Here is a 22,078-nt window from a genome sequence, read left to right as displayed (position 1 = left end):
TGATAGATTATGATAGACACAAAAGTGGCCTAATATTTTTCCCTGGTGGAGTGTTTAGGAAGCTCTGCGTTTGACAGGTGAAGGGTGTTATGCGTTCGTAATGTGACAGGGGGCAGTAACGTGACAAATGTTCTTTTGGGCTGCGTCATAGAAATCGTAGAAGAAGAAAATAGCGGAAGTTGTCGGTCCTTCGTTACGAGTGACCCAGTTAGCTGTCAAGATTAACTGAGCAAAATCCTAATGGCAAACAATTCATTGGGTTCCTCTATCTGTAAAGATTTGTTTTTATAATGTCTCGTTTGTGAAGTCGTGAGTCAGGAGCAGAACGAATGTGAAAAGAATTTGCGAAGCAAAATGGAAAAGTCAATGTTGTTGTTTTGATTAGCTATGCTAACATTAAAATGAAGTGTCAAACGTTAGCTTCGCTCTCGATTAACTAGAAAGATTTGTCTTGTCCTCACGCGTTGTGTTTTGTTCTCGGGCCGATTAGTAAGCAAGGAAATTAAAGGATACTTCTATTCGTCAGATCACTTTGATGTTCAGTGTGGTAAGTACAATCTATTATTAATAACATAACTGCGAAATAATGATTCCCGACCAGACGAACTGCTGCGTCATGTTTTCATATTCTGGTACTAAAGATGAGTGTTGATTTTATTTCTAAAGCTAGGGTAGATTTATTGTTTACTTAAAATAAATATAAGGCTTATTTGTTCAGTTCACTTTAACCCTGGCCCCAGTCGACGTATTGATTGATCTCTTTATATAAAGCTATTTGTAATAAAAATCTAAAAATAACAGCTCATTTGACACAGTATTCTCAACCCTTGTTGCATAAAACCTCTTCCTGTGTCATTCCAGCCAGAAAGGAACCAATCAATCCCATGTCTGCTGAGGCGTCAGTCAGCAGTCATGCTGCAAACTCCACCCAGTCTGCTGTTTCCCAACCTGTTTTCCAGAGCACTGTCGAAGACAGACATCAGGGTCTGTTGGGAAGCAAATATGTCAAGTTAAATGTGGGCGGGACACTTCACTATACAACCGTCCAGACATTGACCAAGGAGGAAAGCCTGCTGCACAGCATTTGCAATGGAGGAACCGAAGTGACCATTGACTCAGACGGTGAATGGATCTGAAAAATGTTTATCAACGATGTCAACCTTTGTTGGATTTTGGAGGATAATTCCAACGGCTGATTACACTTTCTCATTCTGCATCAGGCTGGGTAATTTTAGATCGCAGTGGTCGACATTTTGGGATCATTTTGAACTTCCTGCGGGATGGCTCGGTACCGCTCCCTGACGACCACAGAGAACTTGATGAGATCCTGAAAGAGGCTCAATACTACAGGGTCCAGGGACTTATCCAACACTGCCTCACTGCCATGCAGGTAAAAAGTGGTTGTTGGTTGTACTTCAAACCAAGGACCAATTTCAAACAACATCCTTGGGTTAGTAATAATACTAACTAGTAGTCAGTCCATTTAGTCAATGCTTTCAACTAAATTATTCAATGTTTCATAAATCTGTCTTTGTCCCCCTTTAGAAGCAAACGGACATATTTGAAAGTGTGTGTCGCATCCCAATGATCACGTCGGCCAAAGAAGAGCAGAAGATGATTGCTACCTGTAGAAAGGTGCATTGTGTTGCTTACCTCTTTGATATTGTGTTGTAAATGAGCAGACTGTTTCAATTGATTGTCCCCCCCCCCCCTCTCCAACCAGCCCGTGGTTAAGTTGCAGAACAACAGAGGAAATAACAAGTACTCATATACCAGGTAAAAAGGTTTTGAACATGAGCTACCCATGAAGTAGAATAATAGATGTTGCCCAATCCTGCTTACATAGAGTAAATCAAACATCTTTTTGTTGGACCAGCAATTCAGATGACAACCTGTTGAAGAACATCGAACTTTTTGATAAACTGGTACTCCGCTTTAATGGCCGAGTCCTGTTTGTCAAAGATGTCCTGGGGGACGAGATTTGCTGCTGGTCTTTTTACGGCGAAGGTCGTAAGATTGCGGAAGTATGCTGCACGTCCATCGTCTATGCCACGGAGAAGAAGCAGACCAAAGTAAGCCTCGCAAAGTCATTCTTCGGAAATAACGACAAATCTCTTACTTTTGCCGTCACCTTTGTGGTTTCAGGTTGAGTTTCCCGAAGCTCGCATTTTTGAAGAAACCCTCAACATCCTCATTTATGAGACCGGCCGACGATCCGGTCCAGGTGGGTTGCACCTATTGGACTCTCGAGGGCCCGGTTCCTCGCTGGGCCAATCGGAGGAAGAGGGCGCTGTGGGAGGGGACAGGCGAGTGAGAAGGATCCACGTCAGGAGGCACATAATGCATGACGAAAGAGGCCACGGCCAGCAAACTGTGTACAAGGATTAAAAATGTGAAGACAAAACGGCACGTCGCAACAACCCGTTCCACGGGATGATGGAAGTATCTTTCATTGTTTGTAGTCAAAATATTAAGTTAAGGTGTAACTGGAGAGAGGAGAAGTTGTTTACAAGATAAATGATTGTGTATCGCTATAAAATAGGAAAAACATAGACTGGGATGCAAAACTGGCAGAAATATGACTTCAATATTCTTCACCTTCTTGGGTGTTGATGATATGCACTGGCAGCCTCTGCTGTGATGGGAACACTTTCAGGCTTGATCTGCTTGTATTTTGTCAGGTTGCCCAACTTTGGATAATTAGATGAGGTGATTTTTGTTTGTTTCTCAAGTTCAGCTTAGATATGTTAACACTGGAATAGTCTGTGTAGCCATTTTTTTTGTGAAGTTGTCTAAGGATGAGATTGCTGGGCAGCTCTAATTTTCCGTATTTAAATTATTTCCGCTGCCGCTTTGGGATGTCGTTTTAATTAATTTATGAACCTAATTTATTGTCATGTATTTAACTTTTGTATGCAATCCCAGCGTTAAAACAGCGGTGGCTATACATTTGCACTCTAGCACACGTTAGATTTGTAATGACTAAATTGTGATGTTGTTATTTAAGTTGGTTTGAAAGTGATTGCATTGTATTTTATTCTGAGCCATGATTTTTCCACTTTTCTTCATGTCTTATACCAAACCACTGATACTTGATCCAAGTTATTGGTCTAGCAGTCGTTTAATACGTCCAAGGTTTTTATGTTTTTTTTAATACACCCCCCACCCCCGTTTCAGTTCATTGAAAGATGTTTTGTGTGCATGTAATTCTTAAACACTGAACAGTGTCTGTCTCCTCCTTCTAAAATTAACCAATAACATGAATGCACTACTTCACCATCCAACTTCCGTCCCACTGTGGTGACAAATGTTCTGAATAAATTGAATAAATAAGAAATCCAATTTGCTTTTTGGTGGAATGTTTTTTTAAATAAACTCGTGCATAATTTGCAAATGACTAAAACAAAAACGCTAAAGTAAATTTCAGCTCGTTCATTTTGTAAACACTACGTAAATAGTTAAACCGGATATCCCGTCACATCACTTCCGTTCTGTTTCTGCCGCCACTACTCAAGGCGCGTGAGTGTGAATTCGAGTGTCTGCCAGTTTGTTTGTACGAGGACAGCAGCGTTCTGAACAATATTAAAGGTACGCATGTGGCTATTTAAACGTGGATTTAAAGCGAGTAGTGTATAGCTGATAACGCTTATAAAAACACTTGACTCGTACAAGCGCAACAATAAGCTAAACAGGTCTTTCAGAATGCTACAACGATAACCGAAAGCTGCTAAAAACACATTACAAGTGATACTTAAGACATCATTTACGATGTGTTGCATCAGAGCTCAAGTTTGGATAAGTTCAATAACGATAGCCACCAAATACGGTGGAAGCTGTACTTTAGCGACACCTGCTGGTTACTCATTGTGGCTGTCAACACAACTGGTTCTGTGTAATTCGTGCTTCTTGCATATATGCTCCATATGTTATTCAGATCGCTGACCTTGAGGATTTCAAAACAGCCATATTTGGCCAAGGTGAAACCGGTGGTTGAACAGGAGCTGGTAAAAATGCAGGTATGCAACTTCCCATGTTATCATCATGAGTCAAGATGACAACCAAATCTTTTATTTTGCTTTCAAGAAGAACGAAAGTGGTGGTGAGTCAGGGGCTGAGGACATCCAAAAGAAAAGAAAAAGAGACACGGAAAATGACACTACAAGTGAGAGTGAAAATGAAGTTGCGTCCAAGCGGATAAAGAGCAGCGAAAACGAGAAGAACGAAAGTGGTGGTGAGTCAGGGGCTGAGGACATCCAAAGCAAAAGAAAAAGAGACACGGAAAATGACACTACAAGTGAGAGTGAAAATGAAGTTGCGTCCAAGTGGATAAAGAGCAGCGAAAACAAGAAGAACGAAAGTGGTGGTGAGTCAGGGGCTGAGGACATCCAAAACAAAAGAAAAAGAGACACGGAAAATGACACTACGAGTGAGAGTGAAAATGAAGTTGCGTCCAAGCGGATAAAGAGCAGCGGAAAAAAGAAGTCGACCAAAAAAGACAAAGACGATGCCGCAAAAAAACAGAAGGTGATCTTTAAGTCATTCCATAAAATCTCATCACTGAAATTGCCTTAAGTTCTTTGCAATCAGTAAAACAAAAATGTATACTAACATTAATACAAAAAAATACCCAACAGAACATACATTTTTAACATCGTTTCAAAACCATCAATTAACTTGAACTTGGCTCTTGTGCTCTCGTAAATCACATACCTCTGGTTGTTTGTACAGGAAAACGACAAAGCGGTGGTAAGGCTGAAGCGCTACATTTCTCTCTGTGGCGAGAGACGCAATTACAAGAAGCTCCTCGGTGAATGTCGCTCTGTTCGCGCCATGGTGGATGTACTAAAGAAGGAGCTGGAAGATATTGGTATTCACGGTCAGTGGGGGGCCTTCATAATTGAGACCGGCTGATATCGTCGCTTTCAAAAATTGCCCATTTGTTTAGCGCACTACACTTTTACACAGGTCAGCCATCCTTGGAAAAATGTAAAAAGGTACGCCTGAAGAAAGAAGAAGCTCGGGAGCTTGCTGAACTGGATGTCAGCAACATAATTGATTGTCAAGGTGATTACGAATATTATTTCTTGGTCTCCAAATAGATGACTTAACAATAGGGCAAATATCGATGTAAAAATAGATTGAATTAAGAATTTTAAAAATTCCTTTACTCAGGCCGACCTAAACGAAGAGGAGCCCTTGCACAACAGCAGCAACGCAAATCCCCGCTCGATGCAGTCCGGCGGCTGGTAAGCTCTGACAGCGACGAAGAAAACGTCCAGCGAGGTAGAAGGGCAACAAACTGGGACAACCTAAAGGGAATCATCAGTGATGATGCTGACAGCAACTGAGGCATGGTTCTTAATGCAAATGTTCTGAAAAAGACAATCCTTTGACTTTTTTTTTTCTTTTCTTCAAATTGTATTCATGTTATATATTACAGCAGGGAGGGACCACATGACTAGCCTGCAGGATAGTTCGGCATCATATGACATTGTAATTTAATAAAGTTATCGTTTGAAAATGCCAATATTTGCAAAAACGTTTTAGAATTAAAGTTTTACGTATTTCCCTTTGTCAAATCATTCATATGTATTAGGAAATTTATTAACATTATCATCACATAGATGATCAAAACTAATAATTGTTCAAGGTAATTTGAGCAATTATTTCTAAAAATGTGTATCAAATTGTTAACCCATCACATCTATCAGTAAACAAGAAGCAGCTTTCTGTTTTTAAAGTGATTGTTACCTGTATTATAGTCCATATGATCGTACCGGAACTAAAGTTTTGTTGTGTGCCGGAACTAAAATGTCGCAGAGACGGAATCGTTTATAGGCGGACTTGTCCATCGCTTAATGTGTCCGCACGCCAGGAGGTCAGTGGCGATATAATGTGTAAATACGGACTTTCGGTTTAACTTTAAATTTGATGAAAATATATATATTTTAGCATTTGACATGCTTATAACCTACGAAAAAACCCATACTACGTACCCGACTGTCAGCCCTTCTGACATTTATTGACGTAACTTCAGTTACGAATGATTTTTATATATTTTAAGTTTTTATTCTGACGGATACTACGTATTAATATTTTCACTCATTGGTACATCTACTCTATTTCGATGTCATAATTACAAACTGCAACAATTTATAGAGAGCTCTTTTAATAATTATTCACGTCTATGAAATACCATGAAAACAAGATACTGATTCTGCAGTGAGGTTTACCAAACAAACAAAAAAATCCAGTTAGGTGGAAATGGATGACGATGGTCCAGACGATGCATTTGCTGAGCTCAAGACAAGGGAACTCCGAAGTTGGGATGTTGCTCAAATTGCAGCTGGAACTGGCCTCGCTGTTTACGCTATGTGGATAGGAGTCCTCCAGCCAGGCTTCAGGAAAGTCCCATTGAGGTTACAGGTGTGGTCTATTTGACTGTATATTGTTCATTAATTATCATCTTACACTTGAGTTATTCTTGATTATGTCCCCCAGGTACCCTACATACCTGCCAGTAGCGCCCAAGTGCGGAATGTCATGACATTGCTTAGAGGTCGAAAAGGGGTCCTTGTGGATTTAGGATCTGGTGACGGTCGCATTGTAAGTGCATCTTATCGACACATCTGTTTTGTCAATAGAGGGCATTGTATGTGTGTTTTGTTCTTATGCACCTCATAACGGTGCATTCGCTCACACTAATGAGAAATAGTTTTAATTATTGTCTTTGGAATCATTCAATGGAGGTCTTGGAGGCACACCGGCAAGGCTTCACTTCTGCTGTTGGTTATGAACTCAACCCCTGGCTTGTTCGCCTGGCCCGCTTCCATGCGTGGAGAGCGGGTCGTCATGACAGCGTGTCCTACCGAAGAGAAGATTTATGGAAGGTTTGACATTCTCGAAATTTGGATACATCGAATCACAAGAGTATATTATTATACATATGAAGAGTGGGAGAATGCCTGACTGCTTTGTTCGTCCTTGCAGGTGGACTTGACAGAATGCAAGAATATTACTGTGTTTTTAGCTCCTAGCGTGGTAAGTGGAACAAACTGCTACAATTACATTTGTTTATTCTTGTGTTTCATCATTGCTATGTATTTCTACTTAGCTTTCGCCACTGCGTAAGAAGATGGAGGCTGAGCTTCCTGATGATGCCTTGGTGGTAGCTGGCCGTTTCCCCATACGTGACTGGACACCGTGCAGAACCGAGGGACATGGTGTGGACAGAGCCTGGGCATACAACGTGAAAGCACAAAGACTGCTCACTTCCAATGAAAATAACGAGCACAGATGGGGAACTTAATATGAAAGAAAAAACAGACACCGCTTGAGTGATCATAGTAGGGTGCCCTCCCAACGAACGCACATTTATTATGTAAATGTGTTATTTTAAGAACTTTTAACTGTCTGAATGGTGTATGGAGGGATGGTTGTTAATAATGCAATGAATGCTTGTATGTGTCATAGTCAGTAACTATGTTTCATTAAAAAAAAAAAAAAAAAAGTGGCAGTGCTAAAATAATGTCACTGTAATTTGGCATTTGTCTTCAAATCAAATTGATGATTTGAACAATCAACGTGTTTAACTTTGAAAGGTAGTAAAGGATATTGGTGCTTTTACTGTCCTAGCTAACTTGACATAAACTGCCTTTAACTGGATGATTCTGCTTCAAAATAGGAAGTGGCCAAGTGAGCTGTGAGATTTTCAATCGAAACGAATTCCTGCGCCACCCAAAGAGCAGAAGGGGGCAACAACACCGCGAGGAGCATATCAATTATTCCGAAATTGTCGTAATAATCTAACGTGCACGTGGTGACACACTCGTTTAATTAGCAACGGTTCCGTCGAGTTATCGCGAGCACCAGCCATGTCTACATCTGGCAAGCTAGCACGGTGAACGAAAACGATGCCTTCATCCTTCTAGAAGAGCGAGCGAGTGAGTTAGCCAATGTTAGCATTTGGCTAAACGGACGTTCGCGTCCCGATACTTGATACAGGAACACAACACGCTAACCAGAGCTGCACATGTTTCCAGGGTCGGGACCAGTGGTGCATGTCAGCTTAAAGAAATGCTTTTAGAAAATCAACGGGTAATGAAATCGCACGAGCATGTAGAACAGTTGCACGTAGCATGCTTTATTTATCACATGCTTAGTAATCGAGAACCAGTACAAGTCGAGCGAGATTCGAGTCAGTGAATGTTCTTTTTTTGTGTGTGTGCAAAGTGAATATCAGTGTTTTGGTCGCGGAGTCGCGAATAAAAGCGAGCAGACCATGACGAGCCCCCTTTGCGGTTACGTTAGCGAGCTACACCTCAGCTAACGCTAGCTGCAGTTTTTGGCTAGCTCGGTAACTTAACGTTGTCTTATTAGTGTAATTAATCCGTGACTAAAAGAACTCAAGGACACATCCGAGGTAGCACAACATGGTAAGTGCAATGTACACGCATTATTCTTGTTATATGTTTGTGTTTTTGTTGTCGCAATCTGTCCTCTTCCTGTCGTTAATGCTAAAAGCTAACATGGGTCATAAAATCACATGTTTAAAGCCAAAGGAAAAAAAAAGAGATTGCGTTTTAAAATAGTTCAATTAATTTCCATAAAGCCAGTTCCATTTGAATATTAGCTCGTGGGCCTTTGAAGGCGTTTTAATCATGTAACGGTTTGCAGGTAAGGCACAAGATGCGAAAGCTCCTTGGGCCATTCCACAACAAGACGCCCATCTTGCAAAAGTCAACACTTCCTTAGTCGTGTTGAGCCCCGGCAAGTTGTGGCCCATGTGAGGAATTTCCACGCATGCCACAGAAGTGCCTCTTTACGCCTTCAAATCTGAACGTATCCAACGTTTTACCCACGTTGACATTTAGTCTAGGAACAGAAATGGATGACTTCATGTCACCTGGAATTGTACTCGTTTGACTTGAAAGGCAATCTCTGTGTTTTTTGAGAAATATGTGTTGTTTTGTTTCTCCTGCATTCATCAGGCTTCTGGCGAGGCGTCACTGCGTGCACTGGAGAGCCTGATGACAGAGTTTTTTCACAGCTGCACAACCAACGAAAGAAAGCGAGAAATAGGTACGTGTGCCTTTCATCCAATCGGATCGATGCACACTGGCAGAATTCCATTTAAAAAAAATGTACACCAAAATACTAGTGCAGTCATTTTTGTATTGTATTTTTTTTTTTTAAATACAGATTAGTTTGTCTACATACTTACCCGTCTTATTTACATGCACAATTGTTTGCATTTCTTTTGTACTGCACTTCCTCCACTGTGTACAAATGAAGTGTCGCAGTACACCTTTGGTGGTTATCAAGTGATCAGTGCGACTTCCTTGTTTCTGCAGAAGAATTGCTGAATAACTTTGCACAGCAGACTGGAGCGTGGCGCCATTGCTTGTTCTTCCTTTCTAATACCCGGAATGAGTACGTCATGATGTACAGTCTCACAGTATTTGAAGTAAGTCTTTTTTTTTTTAAAGTAGAGCAGTTCAGTGGAGCCTGTGGTTAGGCTCTCCGCCTCAAGTGCGCCGCTCTGTTGTGCTGCATTTTCAATCTGATTCCACCATGAAAAAACGTGTCTCAGATTACTCGTAGTCAAGCGTTCTTCAGAAAGTCCCTAAATCGTGTCATCGGACTGACCGTCTGGTTGATTTTCAGAACCTGGTGAACAAGATGTGGATCGGTGTAGCGTCGCAAGACAAAATGGAAATTCGCAGCTGTTTGCCCAAACTCCTACTTGAACACCACAAATCTGTGCCCTATTTCATCCGGAATAAACTCTGCAAAGTCATCGTGGACATCGGTCGCCAGGACTGGCCCATGTTCTATCACGATTTCTTTACAAATACGCTTCAGGTAAGCCCCGTTGATGTTCACGGGACCTTTACCTACATCTGGCCCATTGCGGGACTTAACGGTGGATGTCATTTGTAGTTGATCCAGTCCCCGGCTTTGGCACAGTTAGGCCTGGTAATGCTGAAAACCACATCCGAGGAACTGGCGTGTCCTCGGGAAGACTTGAGCGTTGCCAGGAAAGACGAGCTGCGTAAACTGCTGCTGGATCAGGTACCGACCATGCTTGGACTGTTGACAGGTAAGAGAGGCTGTTTTCCGAGTTTGCTCATGTGACGCTGGCAAGCTGATTGATTGGTCTGTGCAACTGCGATGTCATTGTGTACATTTGACCTCACTGTCTGACCTTATTTGTTAGGCATTTTGGAGACGTATTGGGACAAGCACAGTATCATCGCTTCCACGCCGCCGCCCTCACCCACATCGGGAGAATGCGGTGGGTGGATTGTTATTGCTTTGTCAATTGGATCCAAATGCAGCCGTGAGCTCATCCATCACTCTCTTTTCAATCTTCCAGTGGAACTTTTGGGCACGTTGTTTCAGGGTAGTCAATACTCAAAGCTTCTGTGCCAGCCCATGGCGGCACTGGACTACGAGAGCCAGCAGCTGTGTTGTCTGGTTCTGGAGTGCTTGGCCCACTTGTTCAGCTGGATTCCTCTGTCCACTCACATCACCCCCACTCTGCTGGCATCCATCTTCCACTTTGCACGCTTTGGCTGCGATCTTCAGACCAAAGCCAAGTCCGGCTCCTTCATCTCCTACACCTCATCGTCTTCTAACGAACACCTGGACGCCGGGACGTTGGCGCCCTCGTCAAACGGCGGAGGGCGACCGGGCGAGGGCGGCGGCAAGGTTGACCGTTCCCGCCTGGGCGTACTCGCCATGACCTGCATCAACGAGCTGGTGTCCAAGAACTGCGTGCCTGTGGATTTTGAAGAGTACCTGTTGCGCATGTTCCAGCAGACCTTCTTTCTTCTACAGAGGCTCACTCGCGAGAATAACGCTCACACAGTCAAGAGTAGGCTACAGGAACTGGACGAGAGGTTTGTGGTCTCTCTCTCTCTCTCTCTCTCGTGAGTTTGTTTCTCTCAACATATGTTTAGAAGGTCAGTCACATGTGTGTCATTCCAACATCCCCTTTTAGTTTAAACACAGCACCTCTTCATAGTTTGAATTCCAGGCTGCACTGTGACACGTTTTTCTTCTGTTTTCCAGCTACTTGGAGAAGTTCACCGATTTCCTGCGTCTTTTTGTCAGTGTTCACTTGAGGCGGATTGAGTCCAGTCCTCAGTTCCCAATTGTAGAGTTCCTTGCCCTGCTTTTCAAGTACACTTTCAACCAGGTAAGGATCTTTTCAATTGGTGCTATCTATTTTCCACATCTGCATGAGACTTGGAGCGGTCCAGACAATAAGCTTCTTTTGTTTGGTGTCTTTCCACCCCAGCCTACCCACGAGGGCTACTTTGCCTGTTTGGATATTTGGAGTGTTTTTCTGGATTTTCTTACAACCAAAATCAAAAGCAGACTGGCCGACAGAGAAAGTGTTCTCAACAGGTACCACATTTCCACAATTCCCACTCAATTTGTTTTGCGCGAGGACAGTCGAGTGTAAAGTGTGTTTATTGTTTTGCTTGCAGGTACAAAGACGCCTTAGTGCTTCTGTTGAGAGAAGTTCTGAACCGCGTGCAGTTTCGCTACAACCAGGTTCAGTTAGAAGAACTGGATGACGAGACGCTGGACGATGACGTAAGAGCTCCCGTTTCAAACTGCGGAGGAATTTCAAATCTGTCAAATGGCACTATAATGGGGGTTTATTTGGTTACCATAGCAACAGACTGAATGGCAGAAGTACCTGCGTCAGAGTCTGGAGGTTGTTGCCAAGGTGATGGAGTTGCTCCCTTCTCATGCATTTTCTACTTTGGTAAGAAATGGTTTATCACTTGTTGTTTGACTGCGATCTCCATCCCGCTTAATTCCTTATTTTTCCCGATAAGTTTCCCATTCTTCAAGAAAACCTGGACGTGTACTTGGGTCTGCAGCAGTTTATCGTCACCACTGGCACAAGTAAGAAAGCATTTGAACGGTTACGTCATCGTGGTCGTGTGTTGTCGTGCTCTGGTTCCAAAGCTCCAATGTCAAATCTAACCTTGCAGGTCGCAGGCTAAATATCACCGCTGAGAATGACTGCCGGCGACTCCACTGCTCTCTCAGGGACCTCAGCTCCCTTCTCCAAGCCGTCGGGCGCTTGGCCGAACATTTCATCGGGGAGATTTTTGCAGCGCGTTTCACCGACGCCCTGGCAGTTGTTGAGAGGTGTGTCAGAGCTTCTCTTTACTGATCATTCTTCTCAGCTAAACAAAAACTAAACTCTTGTGATGATCTTTTTTCTTTCTTTCCTCAGGCTGGTAGAAGTGACTTGCTACGGGTCCCAGACCAGCTTGTACGACCTGGAAACCGCAGTGCCTTCTGTACTCAAACCAGACCTCATTGATGTGTAAGTAACATTGAAAATATTCTGCCACTCACCAAATTTTCAAAATGCACGACGGCCTTGCCGAAAGCTAATGACGCACAGCTCGTGTCAGTTACCAAAACAAAAACAAAAAAAATCAATTAAATGTGCGTATGTTTGTGTTGCAGACATGCACAGGCCCTTGCTGCTTTGCAAGCCTACTCTCATTGGCTGGCGCAATTCTACAGCGAAGTCCACAGTCAAAACCAGAGCCAATTTATCAACCTCATAACGTCTGCAGTGGACGCCAGTAGCCCCCTCATCACTGCCAAGGTAACCTTTCCTGATCCTAAATAGGTTTCCCCTCTGGTGTTTATATGGATTACAAATCCAATATTAATGGATAAAAAAAAGTTTTTTGTCATGACTAACAGTTGTTGTTGTTGTTGTGTGCAGGTACCGGAGAAGTTACTGTTGTGCGCATGCCATCTGATGCTTTCCATAACCTTGACGGTGCGACCCGTGTTTATGGTGACGTTGCCTGCTGTTCAGAACATCTTTAACCTCATAACCGAGAATCAGACTCACAGGCTCCCCCCAGAGGTGACCACGTGTTGCGCAAGCATGCATGATCTTTGACCTACTGCTTCAATGCAAGGGCTGGATTCTCATTTTTGCGTGTGCACGTTTGCATCGTTGCAGGCTCACTTGCTGGTCTGCCGGGCTATGTCCAACATGCTGCTTCTCCCGTGGCCAAATTTACCAGAGAACGAGCAGCAGTGGCAGACGCGCTCCAGCAGCCACGCCAGCATGCTGGCGGCCCTCACAAGGGAATATCGTATGTTAAGAGGGACAGTGAACAGCACTCCACGACGACCAGAGATGCACGACTGTAGGCCTTTTTTTCCTCTTTTACTGCCCAATGTACTTTTTTTCTGCCCTGTTAATGTTTTTTTTTTTTTTTAATCAGTAAAAGCAGTGATACAGCAGACCTTGACTGTCCTTCGAGACATAGTGGACAGCATATCTGGAGAGTCCACCAAATCCCGTCAGATCTGCTATCAGAGTTTGCAGGAGTCGGTCCAAGTGTCCCTCAGCCTGTTTCCCGTGTTTATTCAGCAACCAGGTTTGTGTTTCCTTCTCTTTCTCCTCCTTTGAATTATAAAAAGATGGTTTTATCGATGGTCCCGCTTTCTTTCTTTCTTTCAGATGTGACGGATGAGATGTTGGCCTTCTTCTTGACGCTGTTTCAGGCGTTGCGAGTCCAGATGGGCGTCGCCTTCACTGGACAGATCCTCCACACATTCCTCAGCTTGTTCACCAGGTTCAACAATCTGCTCTTTTGGGAAGCTTGTGTGCTGTCCACATTTAAGGACTGCTTGATTGCTGAGGGACTTAAGTTACTCATTGAAAGTGATGTCATGATGTGTGTGTGTGTGTGTGTGTGTGTGTTTTAGGGAGCAGCTGGCAGCCAGTATTTTGCAGGAGGGCAGCGCGGGGTGTCGAGTGGTACAGAAGTTCTTGAAAATCCTGCAGGTGGTGGTACAAGAACCCGGTCAGGCTTTCAAACCGTTCCTACCTAGCATTCTCTCTCTATGCATGGAGCAGGTCTACCCAGTTGTGGCAGAGGTCAGTTGGAAGCAATATGTGTTCAAAACTAGCATTAGTTTGCTCACGGACTCTCATCTTTTGGCAGCGGTCCTCTCCTGATGTCAAAGCAGAGATGTTTGAACTTTTATACCAAATACTTCACCAAAACTGGAGGTACTTTTTCAAAACTTCTATTCTGACAAGTGTCCAAAGAGGAGCGCCCGAGGACGCCATGGAGAACGAGGCCCAGTTCACAGCTGCCATGCAGGTACATTTTATGATGCCGTTAGCGACTGCGTTTAGCCACGTGACCATTTTATAGCTTCTACGGCAAATGTAACATTTTTAATCTTCAAGTGGGACGCAACTTGCGCCTTATTGTCTCCGTCAGGCTTTCGGCCAGTCTTTCCTGCAGCCCGACATCCACATCTTCAAGCAGAATCTCTCCTATTTGGAGTCGCTCAACAGCAAGCACAAATTGTATCACAGAGTAAGGGACAGCAGTCATAGCAGTAATCGGCCGCGACTCATCCGTCTGATACATGCCGGTGCTCGGTGTCCCTCCAGAAGCTGTTCCGGACCTCCATGCTCTTCCACTTCATCAACGTGCTGCTGCAGGTCCTTCTCCACAAAAGTCACGACCTACTCCAGGAGGAAATCACCCTGGCCGTTTATAACATGGCCTCCGTGGACTTTGATGCCTTCTACTCGGCCTTCATGCCCGAGTTCCTCAACGGTTGCCAGGGTGTGGACACCAACCAGCGAGCCGTCCTCGCACGCAACTTCAAGATAGAACGGGTAAGAACAACCAGCCTGAAACTTCTTGACCAAATGAACATCTTTTTTTTTTTCCTCTCTCTCTCTCTCTCTCTCTCTTCCCCCTTTCCAAAGGACCTGCCTTCGTTCACTCAGAGCGTGCAGCGGCTGGTCAACGACCTCCGCTACTACCGACTGTGCAACAGCAGCTTGCCCACCGGCACCATCAAGCTATAGCGCGACTGAACCACTTGACCCGGGACGTTTCATTAAGGAGCGCCTGCGCTGACCAATTTGCCCAACACTCCGAACACGGCTTTGACTCGCTCACGTGCTCAAAGTTGTAGGAAGGTTGCGGATGCTGCTGTTTTTTCTTTGAGTTCTACTGTAGACATTTGGCGCATTGTTGTTTTTGTTGTTGTTCAAAGCAGCGTCCACCTTATGTCGCCAATGGTTCATTGGTAGAAAATGATCACCTGGTCTGCAGTTGGCTATTTTTTTTGGGTCTTTTTGCCCCAGACCCCGACCACTCTGAGCCAGGCCTTCTTTCCCTCGTCTCGGCCGCGACGCCGAGCTGGGACTGAGCACTTTTAACTCATTTTGAGTTCTTGAATTGTCTGCTTCTGTTCGTTTTTGCCTTCAGGTTTTTTCATCTCCAAAGGAGACAGACTCTCAACTTAGTCTTTGACATCATTCCATTCTGAAAGACAAAACTTGCTTGATTTAATAAAGTGCTTTTTTTTTTTGTAAATATCACTCGTGTGATAGATTTTCGTACAAAAACCTTCAGCTTTATTAATTATTAACAGAGATTTGGAACTAAAACTCACAAGCACTGGCAGTCTATGACCACTGGAAGAACTTTAGTCCACAACAAATAAATGAAACAAGCCAATTGTCCAACAGCGGACGTACTCCTGGCATCAGTTGAGTTAAATGTTTGTAGACAGTCAACAGTCCAAGCGGGTCAGGAGAGGGGGGGGGGGGGTCCTGAGTTTAAATTGCCAGTCTGTCGTTGGCGGCAGCTGACTCTAAGGCACGAGCATGTTGTTGCAGCGAGTTATGTTCCTCCCACTGTTGTCTCCGTGGAGCAGGCAAACTACCAGAAATGTGATTGCTCGCTTCCCCGCTGTGCAGCTGGCACACTTCCGGAGCAACTCCAGTAAGTAGCTCATTTGTTTTCTTTTTTTTCCTGTTGTGTTGGTGACATCATTTTTCTCATAGATGATAAATTTCTAGTGTAGGGCACCTGACCCACACATCGCCATTATCTTCTCCAACAAGACCATCCCATTTTCCTGCCCCCTTCTAGACCAACAGCACCTCCTAAAAATAATTCAAACTTCGCTATTCAGACTACACTCCAGCCCAGACTCAAAATTCTGTTGGTGTGCAGTCTTCTTGTCACATGTATGTTTAATTGGCAGCATGCAGTTTTCCGTTTATGGGAACACTTCTTCTCTCCAAGCAAACATTGGAAGTTTGTTTTAAACCCAAATACTTTTTTCCCCCTGTCTAACATGGTCTTTGTTAGTTTTGAGCCATGCCAAGAATATCATGATCTGATTATAAACTGACATTGAAAAATGGATGGCACTTTTTTCCTTGATTTCTACACACAATTCATAATCCAAAATCCACATTTGAGTGAGAAATGTCTAATGCCATGGCAGGTGTGGCCAATGTGAAGGAGCGGACTCTCATTGCCGTCAAACCAGACGGCGTCCAGCGTCGTCTGGTGGGGCAGATCATCCGGCGTTTTGAACGCAGGGGCTTCAAGCTGGTGGGCCTGAAAATGCTGCAGGTACATCTTCCACTGCATGTGCATGTGTTCACTGGAACTATTTGTAGTTTGCGTTTTGGATGTGTTGAAGGTGTCCGAGGAGCTGCTGTCTCAACACTACTGTCAGTTGACGCAGAAGCCTTTCTATTCCAGTCTGGTGGACTACATGACTTCTGGGCCTGTGGTTGCCATGGTAAGAGCCCAAAACAACATCCTGAAGATTCCTAGACGTTAAAAGTTCTTTGTTATGGTTCTTGCAACATTCGAAATACAGTAGCATAGTAGGCCCAAGTGTTCAAAAAATAAGCCAGAGGATTTATTCCCTGAAGTTTCATTTTTGAGTTTTGTGAGCTGTTCTAAAATGATCCACTGTCTGAATATTCATTTTGGGTTGAACTCTAGGTGTGGGAAGGGCACAATGTGGTCCAGTCGTCACGAGTGATGGTGGGACCCACCAACCCTGCTGCGGCCCCAGCAGGCACTGTTAGAGGAGATTTCAGTCTTCACGTCAGCAGGTAAAGTATCCTTTTCATGTCTGGGTGTGTCTTCTCATCTCTGGAGGCCTAATTGTGTTTTGGGGTTTTTTGTGCAAAGGAATGTGGTCCATGCCAGTGATTCTCTGGAGGGAGCGCAAAGGGAGATCGAGCTCTGGTTCCAGGGGAAGGATCTTGTCAAGTGGGACTGCTGGGACCAGACGTTAACATGCGAGAAGTAAAAAGAGTGACGCTATCTCTGTCGCCGCTCGCTGCTTTAAAGGTCCTTAGAAAAAGATGTACAGTATTTACATAATAAATTTACCTCAGGAAATTTGTTGGTTCAAACAAACAAAATAGTGGAGATTTTTTTTTTCTCATTTAATTGCATTTAGCTTTTGTCTTATTGGATGGAAATCAGTTTGGAATTTCAGAGGTCAGCATGCAAGTACGGAACGGTGAACATTTTAAAATACAAGTAGTGATGTAAAATGACATTTTATATTGTCAATAATTGCAATTTAACTTGATAAATATAAGTATCTTATAATTACGTTTAAAATCAGCCATTTTCTTGTTTTCATGCATCCACTACAGTCAATATAGCAATTATAATATGAATAGTAAATTAAAATCAAATGTATTTATTTGCAGCAGTTAACAGCCGAAGCAAGTTGCCCTAAAATTCAACAGTCATTTGAAATTAACAATGCACATTTCATGGGTTTCTAGCAACGTATCTCAGTCTATTCGTATAACACTAACATTTTTTTGCTTTTGCTTGCACATTAAAATACTTCACATCAAAACCAGCGATGTAGCCAATCCGCAGTCGAGATCAGCTGCTCGTAAAACGTGATTCACATTTGTGACGTGTTGTCTGAACACGTACGCCGACTCATTCCATCATGCCAATCTTCAGCTTTTGCCTCTCCATGGCCTTCTCCAATTCGGAGACCTTTCGTGCATCCTGAGGGAAATGTATGTCGCTGTAAGTAGGTCGCTAACAATTCGCTCGGTCAAAACGCGCAAGTCAAGGTTAGGCAAACAAACTGGCTTTGTAAACATACAGAGTAGTCCGGACGCACATTCTGGGACCTTCAGCCCACTATTTGCCAAATGGGAAGGAACAGTGACAGATTCCATCCTAAGAAATTGACCAACCTCAAGAATGACCTTCTGCATCATAACATGACTGTACACTCTGCTCCCTTCATCCTGAGACACTTCACAGAGTTCCCTCTTGTTCAGGGAGAAAAGCTGCGCCCCGGTTAAAATGCCCAGACTCTGCACCGTCCTAACAGAGGAGGAAGGAGAAGCAAAGTGTAAAATTGCTGTCTCTTCACATTCCTGCTGTTCATTCCCTTCGGTTCAATTAAGCTCAAGATGAGTGTTGAGACATTTTGACACTAGAGGGCAGTGCAGAGGGATTTCCCTGTGTCAAAAGTGAGCAGCCACCTACTGCTGACTGAAGCCCTTTGCTACGAGCCAGGCCTCCACCTCTGACGCTGGAGATTGGTAGTTCAGCGCCAGAGAAGTTTCCAACGAGCGAGACGTCATGAGAGGAGGATGGCTGACTGAGGCTCTTTTCTGCGCCATTCGTTGGAGAAGCTCGTCGTTCATGATCAGTACTGCACAAACATGCATTTGCATAATCCGTTTTTTTCAATTCTATAGTGTAAAACATTTTTTTTACTTTTGGCATGCGCTCCTATGGGCAAAGGATATAAGCCACAGTAATGTTTGTCAATCTTCACAGAGGATAAAGAATATATGCTTGTTATATTATCTGTCTATATTCGTTCAAATATTCGTTGCGAATGTAACATCATTGATCTTAGCCGTTACCTCGATCTCCGTTTTCTCCATGTATCGTTGAAGAACGCGACAACATGCTCTGAGACCTCGCCGTCGGCCTCATCGCGCTCGAAGAAGTGCCAACTGGACTCAACGGTTCGTACAAAACGGGTGACATCTCCAATGCACAAAAGAAGCAATAAAAAGTCAGTTGCCAGGAACTTTGGCAGAACCGAAACAAACGGATGCAAAATTGGACACGTACCATTGTTTTCTCTCCACTGTTGTTGTTTAGTGCCGACAGCGGTTCCAAGATATTATGTGGAACAAATCCTATCTGGTCAAAGCGATTGCGACACTTCCACCATCTCTTTGACGACTCGATGACCTGCAAAGATTGTATTCGAAGAATTCCTGGTACATTCAATTCTTTAATTGTGTGTGTACCTCCAGTGTTTCTCCCTGCAGCACCGACAGCTCGCTGCTGTTTCTTGCCACAAAGTCGTAAGTGCAGTAGTAATTTCTCTCCCCTGCTGGTGGAAGTCCATTTCCTTCACTGGAATGATAATCAGAGGCAGGTTCTTCCATCTATCATCCGATCGTCTGGTGTCTCAGACACTTTCCGCAAAATCTTGGGTACTCACACTTCATCGACGGGGCCTGCCGCCGAGTGTTCACTCCGCACGTTTGAGTCTCGTTTGTGCTGCGACTCAACAGGATCTTCCAGAGGCAAACCAGACGAGTCAAACGCCTGCGGCTGCCACCCGTCCAGGAAGACGGGCGAGTAAGGAGGGACGGACACACCGAGCTCGGAACTGGAGGAAAGGCTCATTCAAATGAGTGGTGAGACACAAAGGGGGGGGGGGAAAAACCACGTACCAGGGGGAAGTCCAGTTGGGGCCTAATTCAGTCCAGAGCCGTTTTTCCTCCGCAGTCAGATGCTCCTGGAGCAGCGAAATGGCTCCAGTGGTCAATGCAGGACTGACCACAGACCCCCCTAATTGTGCCCCCCCTGTGGTTTTCATCATCTGTGACACAGGCAGCAGTCAGTCAGTCAAAGCGTGCCAGCGAACGAGCCCACCATCCAAAACCTGACGTGGATTCACCAGTTCCAGGGGGATAAAGATGTGATGGAGCAACTCTGGTGCGCTGGGTTCCGTTATGGCTGACTTGAGACGATCCTAAAATAACCAACTGATAGTCACACGCGGGATATTTCCAGAGCGACTTATCAGAGAAGTGGCTTCTCACCAGCAGACTGAAGGAGTATTTGATTTTCTGAAAGAGGTCTACAAATTCTTCTTGGGACGGAGGAACCGCTTTCATGGTAATCAAATCAACTACAAACCAATACAATCAAATAGAATGATTACATTCTGAATTTGTACAAAAAAAACAACTTTTTTGTGTACTTCCAGTGGCAAAGAAAAAAAGTGACGACGACATCAGCAGCAGGAGGTAAAGGTGTGCTTGCTACCTACCCTCTTGGCTTTGCTTCTTGCTCATCCTGCTTCTTTTCTTCCTCTGGTTGAGAATGCTCTGCGCATCGGCCGCCTGCTGCAAACGCAGCATGAAGCGCTCAATGTCGTCAAAGCAGTGGTTCAGAATTTCCTGGTGAGGGATTGAGAGGGAGGACAGCTTACTCTGCAGTTTATTTGATTGATGCAGCAAAAATGAATGAATGATTGATTTAACTTGTTGATGTTTCTAACCCTAAGCCACCATTTTTGGTGCACTGCAAAATTCATGCCCAGAGGGCCTCACTAGTATGATTTGGCAAACAATGAAAACAAGTTTGACATACTTGAGCTAAGGTGGAAATTCAATATGCAAATGACGGCGGCGCACCGGTTACCACTTACCACTTCTCTTTCTTCATTCACTTGTGAGGCAGAGTTTGACTCGAATTTGGCATCGTTCTCTGAGCACAGAGTAGCATCTTTGCCTCAGTAAAAATTCAGTCACACATGCAATTTTTTTTAAAGAGATGAGTCCAGAATACCTTTATCGGAATCAACGCTTTCAGGGAGCTCATCCAAGGCAGCTTGCCGTTTAGGGACGGGCATGACTCGGACACCCGAATGCTTCCGAGGGATCACTGGAGGAGGTCGTGCCGACATCTGATACATTAGAAAGAGAACATTTGGGGAAAAGACAATGCAGCGTGAGGGAGCCTCTAACACAGAACAAACTCTGAAATTAAATTATAATAGGTACTATAAAAAGCCCCTAGAAAAAGAAATGTAGACCTGAAAAAAATCCTATTCAACACGGAGACAATTTTTCAATTTTATTATGCACAAAATAAAATCATCTGGATCCAGATATTTTGTGCAACCACAAAATAAGTATATTCAACACACCATTTCCGTGAAGTACAACTTGGTGCTTTCTAACAACACACACTCCAAATCTCATTCAATAAAACATTGCAATGATATAATCACAAGATTACATTGATGAGGCAATCTGGAAGAATGTCGAGAATTTTAAAACCCCGCTGCTCGAAAGTGCCAGCTCCACTCGACAGGAAAAACCACCGACACCGGCTGCATGGTATGTGGATGACATAATCCTCCAGAGAGTTCCTCTCCAAATTGAGTGAGGAAAAAACTCATCCTGGAATAATGCCAACGTTGGCTCATCCTCACTGCCTTTGTATTAGACAATTAAGACAAATCCTTCCTTCTCTCAAGGTAGGCAGGAGGAATTGTCAAAGCATATCATGCAGTGCTTCATCACACATTTTATTGATGAAAGTGAGAACATTTGAGCCAAACTCACTCATTACAACACACACACCCCCACACACACATATTTACAAAGCATTGGATGCATTACTGTACCTTTTGTTGTGCTCTGCGTGTTTAAGTCCAAGTCACACAAATGGAGTTGCACTCACTGAGCCGGGCTGTTTACACGAGCACGTCCCACCTACTCCAGAAATGCACAAACGAGAAAAACGAGTCGGACTTAAATCAGTGCCGCTTTTACTCTTCCTCCCACCTCACTGCGTGATGATGACCACCTCCACAGGGATGGGCAAAATTCTGGCATACCTACATAAATATCTTTTCAATTATACGCTGAAGTGTTGTATTAATCAGTGAAGTGTGATCGATCACTCCGAGCCTGACAATCAACTCAAATATAACTTCATGCTGCTTTTCATACTACCTTTTCAAAATGCTGGTTTCCACAAGAACCCCCTATAGACCACATAAGTAACTCTCAGGCCTGATCTAAAAATCGCTCACCAATAATGGGACAGAGTGATTTCCTAGGAATGTTGTAGAACTGACCTGATCTGAAAATGTAAACAGTGGAAGACATTTAAGTCGAGGAAGTGTGTCATATTGACATTTA

At 43.9% G+C, this 22,078-nt stretch overlaps 6 protein-coding genes and 1 long non-coding RNA gene across 9 annotated transcripts; 6 read left to right on the top strand and 1 right to left on the bottom strand.

The window, feature by feature from the left end:
- Nucleotides 1-164: 164 nt before the first annotated feature.
- Nucleotides 165-3,346, top strand: kctd13 (potassium channel tetramerization domain containing 13). 2 transcript variants are annotated; one of them, XM_037256047.1, is made up of 7 exons: nucleotides 165-547; nucleotides 866-1,122; nucleotides 1,221-1,390; nucleotides 1,546-1,635; nucleotides 1,724-1,776; nucleotides 1,877-2,072; nucleotides 2,146-3,346. In XM_037256047.1, the coding sequence occupies exons 2-7, from the start codon at nucleotides 885-887 to the stop codon at nucleotides 2,386-2,388; spliced, it is 990 nt and encodes a 329-aa protein (XP_037111942.1). In that variant the 5' UTR covers nucleotides 165-547; nucleotides 866-884; the 3' UTR covers nucleotides 2,389-3,346. The 2 variants fall into 2 exon arrangements, with proteins under 2 accessions (XP_037111942.1, XP_037111941.1); XM_037256046.1 differs by having other exon boundaries at nucleotides 862-1,122.
- A 135-nt stretch (nucleotides 3,347-3,481) lies between these two features.
- hirip3 (HIRA interacting protein 3) lies at nucleotides 3,482-5,566 on the top strand. Of its 2 annotated transcripts, none has more exons than XM_037256068.1 (6): nucleotides 3,482-3,588; nucleotides 3,935-4,016; nucleotides 4,087-4,524; nucleotides 4,729-4,876; nucleotides 4,966-5,064; nucleotides 5,173-5,566. In XM_037256068.1, the coding sequence occupies exons 2-6, from the start codon at nucleotides 4,011-4,013 to the stop codon at nucleotides 5,346-5,348; spliced, it is 867 nt and encodes a 288-aa protein (XP_037111963.1). In that variant the 5' UTR covers nucleotides 3,482-3,588; nucleotides 3,935-4,010; the 3' UTR covers nucleotides 5,349-5,566. The 2 variants fall into 2 exon arrangements, with proteins under 2 accessions (XP_037111963.1, XP_037111962.1); XM_037256067.1 differs by having other exon boundaries at nucleotides 4,084-4,524.
- A 262-nt stretch (nucleotides 5,567-5,828) lies between these two features.
- On the top strand, nucleotides 5,829-7,528 carry antkmt (adenine nucleotide translocase lysine methyltransferase). The gene is made up of 6 exons (XM_037256088.1): nucleotides 5,829-5,979; nucleotides 6,188-6,426; nucleotides 6,502-6,606; nucleotides 6,750-6,890; nucleotides 6,991-7,041; nucleotides 7,115-7,528. Exons 2-6 carry the CDS (start codon nucleotides 6,265-6,267, stop codon nucleotides 7,307-7,309), a joined length of 654 nt encoding a protein of 217 aa, XP_037111983.1. The 5' UTR covers nucleotides 5,829-5,979; nucleotides 6,188-6,264; the 3' UTR covers nucleotides 7,310-7,528.
- A 172-nt stretch (nucleotides 7,529-7,700) lies between these two features.
- xpo6 (exportin 6) lies at nucleotides 7,701-15,412 on the top strand. Its single transcript, XM_037255823.1, has 24 exons — nucleotides 7,701-8,435; nucleotides 8,991-9,081; nucleotides 9,354-9,466; nucleotides 9,667-9,864; nucleotides 9,943-10,102; nucleotides 10,220-10,297; nucleotides 10,379-10,904; nucleotides 11,077-11,203; nucleotides 11,306-11,415; nucleotides 11,499-11,607; nucleotides 11,690-11,782; nucleotides 11,856-11,925; nucleotides 12,015-12,174; nucleotides 12,263-12,355; nucleotides 12,502-12,646; nucleotides 12,770-12,916; nucleotides 13,016-13,205; nucleotides 13,284-13,439; nucleotides 13,523-13,637; nucleotides 13,771-13,942; nucleotides 14,010-14,171; nucleotides 14,295-14,393; nucleotides 14,471-14,701; nucleotides 14,795-15,412. Exons 1-24 carry the CDS (start codon nucleotides 8,433-8,435, stop codon nucleotides 14,894-14,896), a joined length of 3,450 nt encoding a protein of 1,149 aa, XP_037111718.1. The 5' UTR covers nucleotides 7,701-8,432; the 3' UTR covers nucleotides 14,897-15,412.
- A 257-nt stretch (nucleotides 15,413-15,669) lies between these two features.
- Nucleotides 15,670-17,535, top strand: nme4 (NME/NM23 nucleoside diphosphate kinase 4). Its single transcript, XM_037256095.1, has 5 exons — nucleotides 15,670-15,821; nucleotides 16,333-16,463; nucleotides 16,534-16,635; nucleotides 16,845-16,957; nucleotides 17,037-17,535. Exons 1-5 carry the CDS (start codon nucleotides 15,704-15,706, stop codon nucleotides 17,155-17,157), a joined length of 585 nt encoding a protein of 194 aa, XP_037111990.1. The 5' UTR covers nucleotides 15,670-15,703; the 3' UTR covers nucleotides 17,158-17,535.
- An 8-nt stretch (nucleotides 17,536-17,543) lies between these two features.
- Nucleotides 17,544-21,677, bottom strand: LOC119125427 (epidermal growth factor receptor kinase substrate 8-like protein 1). The gene is made up of 14 exons (XM_037255946.1): nucleotides 21,559-21,677; nucleotides 20,715-20,832; nucleotides 20,575-20,633; nucleotides 20,194-20,323; nucleotides 19,964-20,052; nucleotides 19,819-19,893; nucleotides 19,592-19,740; nucleotides 19,357-19,527; nucleotides 19,160-19,268; nucleotides 18,978-19,100; nucleotides 18,764-18,890; nucleotides 18,378-18,546; nucleotides 18,080-18,212; nucleotides 17,544-17,885 (listed from the first exon to the last, which is right to left on the bottom strand). Exons 2-14 carry the CDS (start codon nucleotides 20,830-20,832, stop codon nucleotides 17,814-17,816), a joined length of 1,524 nt encoding a protein of 507 aa, XP_037111841.1. The 5' UTR covers nucleotides 21,559-21,677; the 3' UTR covers nucleotides 17,544-17,813.
- Nucleotides 19,221-20,267, top strand: LOC119125542. The gene is made up of 5 exons (XR_005098485.1): nucleotides 19,221-19,348; nucleotides 19,430-19,555; nucleotides 19,752-19,856; nucleotides 19,935-20,039; nucleotides 20,131-20,267. It is a non-coding gene; the product is annotated as an uncharacterized LOC119125542 (long non-coding RNA).
- Nucleotides 21,678-22,078: the final 401 nt, after the last annotated feature.

Source organism: Syngnathus acus, chromosome 8 (genome assembly GCF_901709675.1).
Source record: "Syngnathus acus chromosome 8, fSynAcu1.2, whole genome shotgun sequence".
Classification (NCBI taxonomy): Eukaryota; Metazoa; Chordata; class Actinopteri; order Syngnathiformes; family Syngnathidae; genus Syngnathus; species Syngnathus acus.
Note: the sequence above shows the minus strand (reverse complement) of the source record. Positions and strands in the feature narration are given on the sequence as shown.

Coding starts and splice junctions, on each gene's coding strand:
- hirip3 (XM_037256067.1), top strand. Junction 4,877..4,965: donor GGAAGATATTGGTATTCACG/GTCAGTGGGGGG, acceptor ACTTTTACACAG/GTCAGCCATCCTTGGAAAAA. Junction 5,065..5,172: donor CAACATAATTGATTGTCAAG/GTGATTACGAAT, acceptor TCCTTTACTCAG/GCCGACCTAAACGAAGAGGA.
- LOC119125427 (XM_037255946.1), bottom strand. CDS start 20,832: ATGTCGGCACGACCTCCTCCAGTGATCCCTCGGAAGCATTCGGGTGTC. Junction 19,741..19,818: donor TCTTTATCCCCCTGGAACTG/GTGAATCCACGT, acceptor CCTGTGTCACAG/ATGATGAAAACCACAGGGGG. Junction 18,547..18,763: donor TGGAGAAAACGGAGATCGAG/GTAACGGCTAAG, acceptor ATGTTTGTGCAG/TACTGATCATGAACGACGAG.
- nme4 (XM_037256095.1), top strand. CDS start 15,704: ATGTTGTTGCAGCGAGTTATGTTCCTCCCACTGTTGTCTCCGTGGAGC. Junction 16,464..16,533: donor TGGGCCTGAAAATGCTGCAG/GTACATCTTCCA, acceptor GATGTGTTGAAG/GTGTCCGAGGAGCTGCTGTC. Junction 16,636..16,844: donor CTGGGCCTGTGGTTGCCATG/GTAAGAGCCCAA, acceptor GTTGAACTCTAG/GTGTGGGAAGGGCACAATGT.
- antkmt (XM_037256088.1), top strand. CDS start 6,265: ATGGATGACGATGGTCCAGACGATGCATTTGCTGAGCTCAAGACAAGG. Junction 6,607..6,749: donor GATCTGGTGACGGTCGCATT/GTAAGTGCATCT, acceptor CATTCAATGGAG/GTCTTGGAGGCACACCGGCA. Junction 7,042..7,114: donor TGTTTTTAGCTCCTAGCGTG/GTAAGTGGAACA, acceptor ATTTCTACTTAG/CTTTCGCCACTGCGTAAGAA.
- xpo6 (XM_037255823.1), top strand. Junction 12,647..12,769: donor GCCCCCTCATCACTGCCAAG/GTAACCTTTCCT, acceptor TGTTGTGTGCAG/GTACCGGAGAAGTTACTGTT. Junction 13,943..14,009: donor TCTACCCAGTTGTGGCAGAG/GTCAGTTGGAAG, acceptor ATCTTTTGGCAG/CGGTCCTCTCCTGATGTCAA.
- kctd13 (XM_037256047.1), top strand. CDS start 885: ATGTCTGCTGAGGCGTCAGTCAGCAGTCATGCTGCAAACTCCACCCAG. Junction 1,391..1,545: donor ACTGCCTCACTGCCATGCAG/GTAAAAAGTGGT, acceptor GTCCCCCTTTAG/AAGCAAACGGACATATTTGA. Junction 1,777..1,876: donor AACAAGTACTCATATACCAG/GTAAAAAGGTTT, acceptor TTGTTGGACCAG/CAATTCAGATGACAACCTGT.